General features: G+C 34.1%; 1 protein-coding gene across 1 annotated transcript; it reads left to right on the forward strand.

Moving 5' to 3' along the window:
* Positions 1–3450: 3450 nt before the first annotated feature.
* LOC148176906 (phenoloxidase 1-like) lies at positions 3451–5651 on the forward strand. The gene is made up of 4 exons (XM_088033229.1): positions 3451–4437; positions 4482–4646; positions 4690–5146; positions 5200–5651. The coding sequence occupies exons 1-4, from the start codon at positions 3451–3453 to the stop codon at positions 5649–5651; spliced, it is 2061 nt and encodes a 686-aa protein (XP_087889355.1).
* Positions 5652–14398: the final 8747 nt, after the last annotated feature.

Below are 14398 nucleotides of genomic sequence, written 5' to 3' on the forward strand. Positions count from 1 at the left end.
ACCATCTATAATTTTTTTTTTAGTGCTACAGATTTTTGATTCTTTGACTTCTCATTTTCTTTAGGTTTTTCCCGTTTTTTAAAAAGATCTCTAGTAACCCGATGACCCTTATAATTAATGGCTTTTCTTCTAGGTTTGTTCTTAATTACAGCATAATTTGGTGTTGGCATTAGTCCTTGAAATGGGGATTTTATTTTCTCAGATTTCAAATTAGCCAGTGGAATGTCATCGATTGAATTAAATTCATCTCCTTTTTCGTCTGAGCTGTAAATATTCATTTTTCTGTAGGGAGATTTATGGAACGACATCAAACACTGTTCAGTGTTTGACTCAGAATCAGTTTCTGAATCTGAACTAAAAATTACTGGAGGTTTTCTCACAAGACCCGATGTAGATGGTTTTGGTGATTGCATTGAGGCAACCCGGTCTGTATTTATACTTTGCAGAACTTTGCTGGAGTAGTTTAGTTCGATAGGGAATCAGCAGAGTAATAATACCAATTTTTTCCAAAAAATTTTGAGGGGATTAAGTTCTGAATATAGAACTACATTCCTCAGTGTTCAATATTGAAGGCGAAGTAGTGTCATAAGGTGGCATATTTTTACGATTGTATGTGTTGAACTCGTTAATAATTGTTGATGGAATTTGTGGAGAAGAAGGAAGTTCGGTTAAGATTGCAGGTGCAAAATGTCAGGGTTAAAAGAAATCATTCCAGTACCCCTTAATCCATTAATAATATTTTCATGAGTCCAAGACATGGACCAGGCTTTAGAGATTATTTTGTTAAAATTTGATTTTGTTAAGCGTCTATCAGGTTTTTGATACATGTATAACATAGCTTTTTGATCCCAGTGATGCTCAAAAGATTTAATTACCGATTTATCAAGTGGTTGGAGGTCATGGGATGTGTTACTCGGTAAACAGTAAAGAATAATATGTTTTTCAGCTTCTTCAACTATTAGTCCAAATGCGAGGACGCTCCATCAAAAATTAACAAAATTTTTCCCTTTTTTATGCTTTCCTAAATGCTTGATAAATTCAATGAATAACTCCAAGGTCATGCTTCTTTTTGGAGCCATTTTCACCAAACTTCCAGGTGGGCAAGTCATCACTGAACGCGGGTGCGGGTTTTTGTCTTTGCCCTTTGAAGATTATCATTGGTGAGACAGCTCTGCCACCAGTATTAACGAACATTGCTATCATCACATTTTCAGCATGCTCAGGCGCAATCAAATGTACTCGACGAACTTCTTTTTGCGCTAATACAGTCTGTTGGTTATGGATTGTTAGCCTACAACCGTTTTCATCCACATTATACAAGCACCCTGTATTATAACAATTAAACAAGTGAAACTCCAAATACTTTTTGCGAAAAAATTTTGGAAAGCGTTTGAAATCTATTTCGGCATTAAAATCTCCAAATCGGATATGTCAAGGGTTCATTTTTTTGTGGAAATTGGCTCTCGAGTCTAAAGGCACGGTATTCGCGAGTCTTTGAAGCCAATGACATTTATAAATCTTAGTATATGAAGAACTTCAGAATCATTTCACTGACTGTTATTTTGGATTGCTGTTAATTTCCATTTGCTAACAAAATTATTTTAATTGTTAATTGTCCAAAGCGAGAAACAAATGACTTTATTATTTTTCTTGGGAATACTGACAAATAACAATTATATTCTTTAGAAGAAAGCCAAATTGCAAATATATTAACAAAAAAAATCAGATAAATATAATATGACTTTTGCAAAATTCTATGACACAGTATAATTTGTCGCTGAAATCAGTTGCGCCGATAATAGGAAAAAAAGTTCTGCAATTTTATTTACACAGCGAAGTAAAACACATTTTTAAATAAATGTTCAAAATGATCAAAATTTTCAATAATACAAACATGTTACCGCTGTAATAACGGTAGCAGTATTGTGCAGCAAATAAGTTTATTTTCTCAATTACCAACCAACAACCCCACTGGTATAAAATTATAACTGTCAGTCTAAACATTAACGAATAATATTCTTAGGATGCCTACTTTGCCTCTTTTGCAGATTTTTTTTTAATCATATGGTACGAACAAGAATCCAATAATAAACAACATTTGAAGACAATTGAAAAGTGTAAAAAAGAGATCAAATTTTCTTTCTCACACAAGATAGGTTTCTTTTCTGGGTTGATTGTCACTTTCAGGTTATCCTCCTCTTCAACTTTTTTGTGGTTCCTCTTCTTTGTTTTGCTTCTTTAATGGTTAATTTTTTTGTTCATCTCCATTTTTTTTTTCGATAATCTCAAAACAGTGATGATATGTGTAAAATATCTCAACAAAAATGTGGTTAAATTACGAACAACATTGTCTTTATTTTGTTAGAAAGTTACCAACAACAGAAATCACGTCCATTGGAACATAAACTAACCAAAACAGAGCAAGGTTGTACCACAAAGTGTTAAATATAAGAGCCGCAACTTTGATTTTGTAAAGTTTCTTCGCAGACTCCTTAAAATCATCTTCTTCCTTCAAGATGAACTTCTTAAGATTTCTAACAACAATAAAAACATATTTTGATAAATCTATTTCAGATTTTTTAGTGAGAAAACTGTCAAAATCGCCCGGAAAAAGGCATTCTTCAAGATCTAACAACTTCTTGTTGGTAAAATCCCACTGCTGATGAGTAAAGTATGAAAGTGCTATCGCCGAAGTGTAGATTTTTCTCTGGGTATCCGTAAAATTTTTCTTTTCGAACTAGTTTCTCCTGTTCATATCAGGTTCTTATGCATAATTTTGACAGTTTCGTTAAATTTTAATGAATCTATTGTGAGCTCCATAATTCCCTTAAGAACGCCAAATTTGACTTAAGGGTTTTGAAGCACTTAAAAAATTAAAAAAAAATAAAAAACCCATTTTTTTCTTTTTTCCAACCCCAACCCTTAACATACCACCCATAAATTTTGGAATTTGGGGATGATTTTACAATATATTGGGACCAAGAAAACTTCGAAAAAAGAGACGACTTGTTTTTGCTTTTCATCAGAGCGAAAGCAACCTCACAGAATTTAATAAACTTGTTTTAATAATTTCAACTAAAAACAATAAAAAAAATACAGTTCGTGGATAGATGGCGTCAAAAAATCTCATTCTTTATTTGTATATTGATAAATTGCAATTCATCTTTAAGATTTCTTTACTATTTTACTATTTTTTTGATAACCCATAATATTAACAGATATTCAAAATTAAATCTCGTAAGACTGTTATTTTTCATCACTGATAAGCGATAAGCAAAACGGGCAACCACCACGTTCCCATGTCATCCCCAACCACTTCCTCTTCACGAAATGCAAAAACAACCACTTATCACTTTGTTGTGATCCTCACATCCGGGGCTAATTCCCTATAAAACCCCATTTTCCCCTTCGAGAAACCATCAGTTCGCTCTCTGCACCACTGACACAGCAATGGCAAAACGCAACAACAAGAACCTTCTGCTTCTCTTCGACCACCCTCTGGAGCCGTCATTCATCCCCAAAGGCGACAAGAAAACCGTCTTTCAGGTCCCCCAAGAGTACCTCCCGGAGAACTACCAACCCCTCGCCCCAGTTCTCGCAACCCGCTTTGGCGACAAAGGCCAAGAAGCGATTCGTTTGAAGAAGATCTCCGTTCCTCATCTCGGTGAGATTCTAGATTTGAAACGCGATGAAAACTTCTCTTTGTTCTTCGTAAAACATCGCGAAATTGCCGGTCAACTCATTGAGATCTTTATGGGGATGAGAGACACCGATGACTTGCTCTCGATGGCGGTTTATGCACGTGATCGTGTTAATCCGTACCTGTTCAACTATGCGCTTTCTGTTGCTCTGCTACATCGAAAGGACACGCAGAATTTGGATCTGCCGTCGTTTGTCCGCAACTTCCCGGACAAGTACGTTGATCCAAAGATCTTCACGCGGGCAAGGGAAGAAGCTAAGGTTGTTCCGGAAGGATCAAGAACACCAATTCCCATTCCTAGAGATTACACAGCGTCGGAAGTTGAAGAAGAGCAACGCTTGGCGTATTTTAGAGAAGATCTGGGTGCAAACCTCCACCACTGGCACTGGCACTTGGTGTATCCTTTAAACGGCGACAAAGCCATCGTCGCTAAAAACCGGAGAGGCGAACTCTTCTATTACATGCACCAGCAGATCATCGCGAGGTACAACTTCGAGCGACTCTGCAACAAGTTGAAGCGTGTTGAACGACTCAGTGATTTCAAGAAGCCGATTAAAGAAGGGTACTTCCCGAAGTTGAACAGTGTTGTGGCGAGCAGAGCTTATGCTGCAAGACCCGCCAATCAGACGCTCCAAGACATCCATCGGGCCGCGGATCAGATACGACAGGATGTTGATGATTTGAAGAGGTGGCATGATGAGATCTTAAGCGCCATCCAGAGCGGAACTCTTAAAAATGTAAGTTTATTAACGGAAGTGGAAGATTCTTAATTTCTTCACAGGGACAAGGACAAACCATTGAGTTAACTGAAAGTGGAGGAATTGATACTTTGGGTAACATTGTCGAGTCAAGCGTTCTTTCGCCCAACAGACAACTCTACGGAGACTTGCACAACATGGGGCACGTCTTCTTGGCGTACATCCACGACCCGGACCACCGATATCTGGTAAAAAAATCTCGTCTTAATCTGTCTTAACTGAAGACTTTAGGAATCTTTCGGGGTAATGGGTGATGTGGCTACCGCCATGCGCGATCCGGTCTTCTACCGCTGGCACGCTTTGGTTGACAGCATCTTCCAGAAGCACAAAGAGACTCTTCCTCGCTACACCGAAAACCAGTTGGATTATCCCGGTGTTAGCGTCACCAAAATCGAAGTTAACTCCCAAGGGAGTCCCGCGAACGTCTTCAACACCTTCTGGCAAGAATCCGATATTGATTTATCCAGAGGCATGGACTTCCAGGAAGAAGGTCCAATCTTCGTCCGCTTCACCCATCTTCAACACCAACCCTTCTCTTATAACATTACGGTGAATAACACCAACCCTGGTACCAAGATGGGTACTTGTCGCATTTTCTTATCGCCGAAATTCGACGAAGCCGGCAAAACCTGGTTCTTCAGAGACCAACGACAGATGTTTATCGAATTGGACAAATTTACTGTAACACGTACGTTGAACCACATCAAAGATCTCGTTTTTATTATCTAATTAAACTTACAGTAAAGCAAGGAATGAACACCATTGTCCACCAGTCCCACAGATCTTCAGTTACCATTCCTTTCGATAGAACCTTCAGGGATTTAGACACAAGTCGACCGAGTGAAGGTACTGAAGCACTCGACCGCTTCAACTTCTGTGGCTGTGGATGGCCGCAAAATCTCTTGATTCCCAAAGGAACCGCTGAAGGAATGAAGTGCGAGCTTTTCGTGATGATCTCCAACTATGATGATGATAGAGTCGAGCAGAGCATGGAGGGAGTTTGCAATGATGCTGGAAGCTATTGCGGAATCAAAGACAAATTGTATCCTGATCGGCGCTCTATGGGATATCCCTTTGACCGTCTCCCAAGGGATGGTGTTGTGAATTTGCAACAGTTCTTGACGTCCAACATGCGCGTGGCTAATGTTACCATCAACTACAAAGACAGGATTGTAAAGAAATTGGATGCTTAAACTAAACGAAGGATAATGGCTAATTTTTGAATAAACATTTTATATAGCAATGCAAATCTGTGTTAATTTCTTTTTTTGACATTCTTTTTTTGTCGTTTATTTTTTTAAAGAACTGAGCATTTTTCCATTCGTTGATTCCTCAAAGTGCGAAGAGAAAATTTTCGGTGACTTTAAGTACACAATCGCAATATTTTAGAAAAAAATCTTGTTACAAGCTTTCTTGGTAATAAATCGAGGAATGCATCATTTGCTTCTTGTCTTATTTTAGGAGAGGAACTTTCTTCGCATCCAAGAAAACTTTGGATACGAGATTCATCATTTTTATTTCAAGTAGCTTACGTTTCATTTCTAGTTTATGAATTACTTTGACTTAAATAAAATAAATTAGATTTCTTAACAAGTGTCAAATTATAGTCGTACAAAAAGAATTTTACATAACACGTGGCTAAACAGTGTTTGTTTTTACCTGTGGGCTATATAGCACTCGCCTTCGGCTCATATAAATGGCCCACGCGTAAAAAAAGCACTATTTTAGCTCTTGTTGTATAAATTAAATACTATTTTGACGACGAGCATATTTTTTTTGGGAGTTTTTCATCTCAAAATTGCCTTGCCGGCCATGTTAACAATGTATACATATGTAACAAAATAGTATATTATAAAACGCGTTTCATAATGAACATTTTGCCGCACACACGTTTTTAGGACACGACGAGCGCAGCGAAGAGTGTCATAAAGTAGTAAGTGCGGCAAAATGCATTGTGAACAAGTATCATACGCTATTTTTTCTATTTCGCCTTATTTTAAACGAAAAAACTTGATTTCGAAATCTTGGGAATTTTAGGGTAGTTGGCATTTGCAAAATGTTTGGGAAAAAAGTTCGAAGTATCCAAATCCAATTTCAGTCAGTTTGACAGGTGTGACGTTTTGAGGTTATCGGAGCGCAAGGGAGCCAAGAGAGCGAAGATGTTGATCATGATCATGATGGTTCTCTCGCATCCAAAGAGTTTTTCTCCGATGAATTATTAAGCCAAGTACAACAAGAAATAGTAGTGTATTGATCGATTTATCGTGGTTTATCAAAACTAAAATCTAAATTGTAAGAAAAATATATGCTCCTGGAAATGTTGGCACAAGATTGGTCCATTATGATACCGAAATACGTGTCGAAATATCTTCATTATGAACGCGAAATAGAATAAGACTGTTCTTTCTACTGTGTTATCTTTTTAAAATTCTCTCATAATTTAATAATTAATTTCTGTTATTTTGTTTCAAACATGACAAGTTGAGTGCACGCGCCTCAGAATCAATAAATTTAATTCCCAATAAGCGACGTTCTCATAACTGAAATGTTAACCCCTCGTACGCAATTAAAGCATTTTTACGCAATTTCGAGCAGTCCTATTATAAAACTGCGTGACTCGTTATGGTAATCTACAACCAAACAGTTCATTATGTTCGACGACGGCGTAAATACGCCAAAATGACCTTCCAATTACTACAAATTTACGTAAAAGTGGGAAAATTTTTGGCGATAACACCATGGTGGTGTGAGAGTGAAAAAAGTACAAAATGTCGGTGTCTTCATCAAACTTTTATGGTCATTTTTATAATAATCGGTGTTGTGGTGTCGATGTTCTACAAAAATTTCTACATGGAATTGAACATGACGAAAATCACAGTTTGTTTTCTCACTGATTTCACCTTATGTCTTTTTACTTGTCGAGTAATCATAGAAGCTGGGAGAGTGCAAAAGTGGTCGGAATTGATGTATGGTTTGAAGCAGAGCGCGCTTGTGTTACCAGTCGACAGTGAAGACTGCAAGAACCATCAAATGACGATATTTCTCAACTTTTTTTTCCCGCAAATCTTATTTTGGGCTACTCAAGTTTACACTAATTGGCACTGGATATCGATGCTGGGAATCCTGCAGGTGAAGCAGTACAATGTCGAAATGTTTCAAGTCTTCATTCAGTTCTTTTACACGTTTTATATCCACACGATCTTGGAGATGATCCGTGCGAGATATGAAGGCCTCAAGCAACAGTTTCATGAAAGAACAATGAAAACGGATCAAATCTGTTTCGTTGTTTGCTCGCTCAAAGAAGTCGTCAATTTTTTCAACGACAACTTCGGGTGGTCGTTCTTTTTACTGATAGCTTTTACTACTCTTCAGTTTTTGAATTACCTTGAATATAATCTTCAAAGTGAGTACTAGGGGAAAGATAATTTGATGGGGACTATCATATCGCAGGTTTTGATTATTTTTAACTTTTGTAAGTTGTGACTTCGATTTTTTTTCAAGTTCTAAAATTTGGTTTGAAGGTACCAACAGTTCGGACAATTTTGAAGTGTGACCACGTTGTTGAAGAGTACCAGAAGTTTGTTTTTCTAGTGTGCAAGTCTTCAGCAAGAGCGCTGGATCTTCACGACCGTGAAAATTTGAATAATCTTAGCAACGTGTTGTCATTGAATGTTCCGGATTTTAGTGCCGCGAGGTTTTTTCTTATTGGGCGTTCGACGATTTTGAGTATCTTCAGTACTGTGGCTACGTTTTTTATAGTGTTGGTAACATTTTCACCTTCCGATAAGAGTAAGACAGTTGAAGAATTAGTAAACAGTTATCTACAAAGAAATTTGAATAAAACTGATTAAAAAATTTTCTTAGTTCCAATGGAAAAAAATCGGGCTACAATTTAATTACTTTTCCGGTGATCGATTGTTTCTGGGTTCTATTAATGCATGATTTTTTGGCTGAAATCATGCATTAAAGTGGGCTATTAATAAATGATTAGATGATTTGGATTAATATTCAATGCTAATAACCACAGTCATTTAATTTTTAAATTACACTCAAATTTGACACTCGACACATCCATCATCCATCATACACATAACCTCACATTAGTCTCGTCTCGTCTTGTACCAATTTAAAAAAAACTCTTGTTGATAAATTTTTCAACATTTGATCACCGGAAATGTTTTGTAACTATCTCTAATGGTTAATGGGCGATTAATAATCTCGCTTATTAACGGCACTCACTATGTTGGTGTCGATTAAAATCGCTCAATTATTAATTGATTAACCAACTTGTTTGTTAAATAGCTATTAAATGCGAATTTCGATGTATTAACAATAGCTATTTACGTAAGAGTCACGAAAATGTTTCATTACTGTCGAGGAGCCTATTGAGAAACGAGGCACTTTATGCCGAATCTTGTAAGGTTCCGAAACAAGTATTGACATTTCAGTGACCAGTCTTGTATTATATTTTTTCTAAAAGCCTCCATTATTAAGATAAAAACAAAAAAAAAACATTAATAACACTGCGCGACAAATTCAAATTAATTTTGAGTAACTTTTTTGAAAGTTGGTGATTTGTGATCTAAACAAAGTGTCAAACAATATCTTCACATCAAAATCTTCGTATCACGTGTACGATTTTTTTATTATGTCACTTTGAAAAATAGTTAAAAACATACGTTTTTTTTATGTTTATTTTTAAGATATTAACGTAGTTATAGTCATAAAGATTCAAAATATATCAGAAAAACCAAGAATTAAAAAAAATTGAAGAAAACCTATGCAAATCATAATTGGTTTGGACCGCCTACTTTGAAGCTGAAGTGCTTTTTACACTAATTTTGAATAAATTGTACTTAAGCTGTGTAAGACCTGTTTATTAACTGAGCCAAATTTCAAAATTATAGAGCAATAGAGACAAATTTTGAAATTTTTTATTTGAAGGATGAACAACAAAGAATTTTTTTTTATTAAAAAGTGTGTAACTGCGGTAACTTTAACGACAGATCAATGAAAATTGCAGACATTACTAATTTGAAGCTGCTTATTAACTGTGCCAAGTTTCGAAATTATGGAGCAACAGAGACAAATTTTGAAATTTTTTATTTGATGGGTTACCCAAAAGAAAACATTTTTTTATTAAAAGACGTGTAACTCCGACAATTTCAACGGTAGAGCAATAAAAATTAGAGAAATTACTAATTAAGACCTGCTTAATAACTGTGCTAAATTTCAAAATTATAAAGCAATAGAAAAAAAATTTGGAAATTTTTATTTGAAGGATGACCTAAAAAAACATTTTTTTTAAAGACGTTTAACTCCGGCAATTTTCACAGTACAGCAATGAAAATTGCAGAAATTTCTAATTCAAAGCTGCTTATTAACTGTGCCAAGTTTCGAAATTATAGAGCAACAGAGACAACTTTTGAAATTTTTTATTTGATGGATTAACCAAAAAAACATTTTTTTTTTATTGAAAGACGTTTAACTCCGGTAATTTTCACGGTAGAGCAATGAAAATCACAGTTACTAATTTGAATAAAAGCAATAAAAATTACAGAAATTCTAATTTGAAGCTGCTTATTGACTGCGCCAAGTTTCAATATTATAGAGCAACAGAGACAAATTTTAAAAATTTTTATTTAAAGGATTACACAAAAAAACATTTATTTTTATTAAAAGCAATAGACACAAATTTTGGAATTTTTTATTTGAAGGATGACCAAAAAAACATTTTTTTCTCCAAACGTCACAAAAAGTCACTTATGAAAGAGAAACGCTTTTGCTGCCTAGGCAGAAAAAGTACTTTTTGTAATGGTTACTATTTGAGACTTATATTTTGTATAGCACTTGCACGATCTTATCTTTGAAACACTTTGAAAACAATATTTTTCACAGTAAATGTCGTCAATGACAACTACATGGCATAGCCATCCATGTTATAGTTCTATTTGCTCGACAAAAAGTACCATTTTTCTGACGAATAACAAAATCTACTATTATTTTGAAAACATAAAGGTTTAACACTTGCAATATTCTCATAACCTACTTGATTTAAAAATTAAATTTAAAAATTGGTATTCTTAGTAGTAAACTTGTCTTATAAAATGTGGGCTACTTATTGCACCTAACAGTTCGCCATCTTGTGTACTTTTTGTGCACCAACCACAGAATTGACAAAATTGACAGATAACAAAATTTATAAATGTCAGATGTGACAGTTTTCACGAATTTTGAAACATCCAATTATTTAAATTCAAAGTTTTTCGGCCAAAAAGTTTAATACAACTCTTGTGCGTTAACTATTTTACAGCGCTACCGGCTACGCCGTCGTGCTCAAACTGATTTCGCGCTGTAAAATGTACCTAACTTACCACACGCGACTGTAAATAACTATTACAAACGAACGCTATTTACCGTAACTTTTACATTTTTAGTACATACTGGCGTCTTTATTTTAATTTACAATGTCTGGTAATAATAGCTGTGAGAAGATCCCTGTTGGACGTTTTGTTAAAAAAGTCGAGATAGAAAAGAAACAATTGTATTACTTTCGCTCCTAGGCAGAGAAAATCAACTTCCGCTTCTCATTTTCGGCGTTAAAATAATACTTTCGATGCGTGATCAAGCTTGTACTAAATTCAAAAAGTGTAAACAAATCAATAATTAAACAGGATGTGTGTTTTCTACTCACGCAATTTTAATGATTTATGAGATAATTAGTCTGTTTTCATGGTAGTAAATAATCAATTGAAATCCTGTTGATAAACAGTAGATAATTAAGTCAAATGTAGTAAAACCTGTAAATTTCATTGTTTTGAGATTAAAATTACAGTCCTAGTTAATAAAAAATTTAAGGGTAGAAAGTTTTGGTTGGTTTCAAAGTGAAAATTCTTAAATTAGTATATTATAATACAAATGCATAAGCAGGCTTTTAAAACACGATCATGGGTTAAATAGTACGACGCATAACGGATAACGTCGGTAGTGTTTTAAAGCCGCATATGCACGAATGTTTTACATGGTCCGCCAACACTAGTCTTATAATAGTTATTTATGTCTTACCGTTTAATTATTGGCTCTTTATGGCTCGGATTTGCGGTACGTTAGAGGTACAATTACGCCCTAGGGCATTAAGGTGTCATAGCAACCTCACAACAAACAGCGACTTGCTTTCTTTGCCCGCCATATTCAAATTGCATTTAAACTTAATTATCATCAAACAGTCAAATTCAAAAGGTACCTTGAATAAATAAACTGGTTGTAATGTTTTTTTTTTGTCCTTAATTCTCCGTTTAGAGGCTGTAACACATTCAAGCTTTGCAGTTCGCTGCGTTGCATAGCCGTGCTCCACTGTGCGCGCGTTTTTTTGAGGTTATGTCAAATGGGTTATCCATGTTGTGAATTTTTCGTATTTTTTATCGTATAAATCTTTAGATTTTGTTGGTAATAAACTTTCAGTAGCTTTTGCAGCGTTTTCAACAATTTTAGATGGAATTTTACCTGCCATCTTGATACGCTTTCAATTGTTTTGCAAAGCGTTCTAAGATTAATTTCATTGACATGACACTAGATTATTTTAATAACAATAATAAAAATAATGCTAATAATATAGTTCCTAGTAATTAACGAATTAACTAATGATTAATAAATTATAAATCAACTGCAATAGTATTTTGTGTTATCGCAAATAAACAGTGTAAAAATCAGAAATTGTATATAAAGCCATTAGTAATTAATATGATTAAGTCTTTAAACTAACACAAAACGACATGTGAAGTATTTTTTATAAAGTCTTTATGTAGATTCAAGAACAGAAATTTGTATTTGTGGAGAAATTATTTATTTTTGAAAAATCAAAATTTATTGGTAAGACATAAAACGTTGTATGTACCACATTATGCCCTTAATACATAAATTATTATTATAACGCTATAAAAATTATTTTTTTGTACATGTACAGGAAACGGAGCGCTTCAAATTGACGTTTAATCAGTTTTAATCTAGTGCTAACCATATGTGATTTAAAGGCCAAAAACTACGTTTTTCAAAAAACAAAATTAAGAAATTGGTGGCAAACTTAACCTATTATGTTCCTTTAATCGCCGAAAACTTGAAAATGATATAAAAATGTGAATTAAAAGATGTAGTAACGAGATATTCAATAATTCTTAAAAATTTATGACAATTGCTTCTGAACCGCAAACTAGCCCCTAATAAATTTATGATAAGTAAGACTTTTATCCTGACCTGACTCTTGGTAATCTTTCAGGTCAGGTCAAGTCAGGTCAGTCATTGCGTCCAAAAATAATGCACCATGGTATGAACAGAATATGCACCCAACAATAGATTTTACCCCTAGAACTTTTGGGTTGGTCTGCTTGAGATCTGAGCGTTCAGTTTTTGTACAGGGGTGCGTCAGACAACCAAATTTAATTTACAACTCACTCGACAACTCATGCAGATTCGACAAAACTACATGGTTTGAAGAATATTAAAAGAAATTTAGAATCAATGTTTGTATTCTTATACAATGATTGCAATTAAATTAACTTTGCATTTAAGTTTGATTGCTGACATTTGATGGAATTAAATATTAATTTTAATTAAAGATGCAATTTTTAATTTTAATTTATTTCTTAAAATTATTGATTATTCTAACGTTAATTTTTCTTTATACAATTCACTTTCATTGTTAAAAAAGTAAATTTTAGAACAATCGATATTTTATTCTAATCAATAGTAAGAAATTAAGTATAGGCCGGTTTAACGCAATAATTTACTTGAAATTAATTAAACTTGCAATTTACTTATGCCACTTTAACAAAATGTTAAATATTTCATTTTATTCTAAATTGCAAGAGTAACAGTATCACTTTAGCAGTAGATTGTATAAAGGCACATTTAACAATCCTAGTGCTGTTAAAAATTTGGCAACAATATTAGTGTTAGTAAATGCGTTTTTTCGCAATCTCTTGATTTTGCTCACCTGTTTACATCATGGATACTACTTAGTTATGGCCAACTAGCATTCATAATTTTTAAAGCATTAATTTATACATTTTCTCGAGTTTTAGTTTTTTAAATATAGTTTTTCAGATGTAAAATCCCCAATAACGTTATATGGTTTCGTAAAAATCTTTTTGGCCTCATGAATTGTAAACGTCAAATTAACATTCAATTGACAACTTCGGAAACACTAGATTTACAAGTGCCCTGGACGTTTACACATGCCGTGCGGTAAAAATTGCCCAAATCGTCTGCTCTTCAGATGCGTTTATAAATTAAAATCACTTTACCATAATGAAGATTGATCACCAAAGTTGAATCTACCTAAATTAATATCTCAATTAAGACAATATTTCTATTTTTAAAGTAATATTAAAACGTTTTTTATACAGCGCCATCTTGTGTACTTCTTGTGCACCAACTACAAAATTGACAGAATTGACAGATGATGAAATTTACAAATGTCAGATGTGACAGTTCTCATGAATTTTGAAAAACCCAATTATTTAAATTCAATTTTTTCGGCCAAAAAGTTTAATACAACTCTTGTGTGTTAACCATTTTACAGCGCTCAATCATTAAAGCACTCCGGCTACGCCGTCGTGCTTCAAACTGATTTCGCGTTGTAAAATGTAAGTTACCTACCACACGCGACTGTAAATAACTATTAATCAAAATCAAAGATTTATTTTCTTTCTGTAAATCGGGTTTATAAGTTTTTTAATTATTTGTCATTGTTTGAGACCTCTTTTTTTTCACTAGTGATTAACTTATGTTTCTACTATCTAGTAAGTGAAAAAGTTACAAAACAATGAGAGCAAGTGATTTGAAATGTCAAAATTGACAATTATATTTTTATTTAATTTAAGCGAAATTTGAAAAATTTCATACTGCATTTTTAAGATAATCTAAATTTTAATCATTCGTCAAC

Source organism: Gnatocerus cornutus, chromosome 3 (genome assembly GCF_029298725.1).
Source record: "Gnatocerus cornutus isolate USDA-ARS CGAHR chromosome 3, icGnaCorn1.1, whole genome shotgun sequence".
Taxonomy (NCBI): domain Eukaryota; kingdom Metazoa; phylum Arthropoda; class Insecta; order Coleoptera; family Tenebrionidae; genus Gnatocerus; species Gnatocerus cornutus.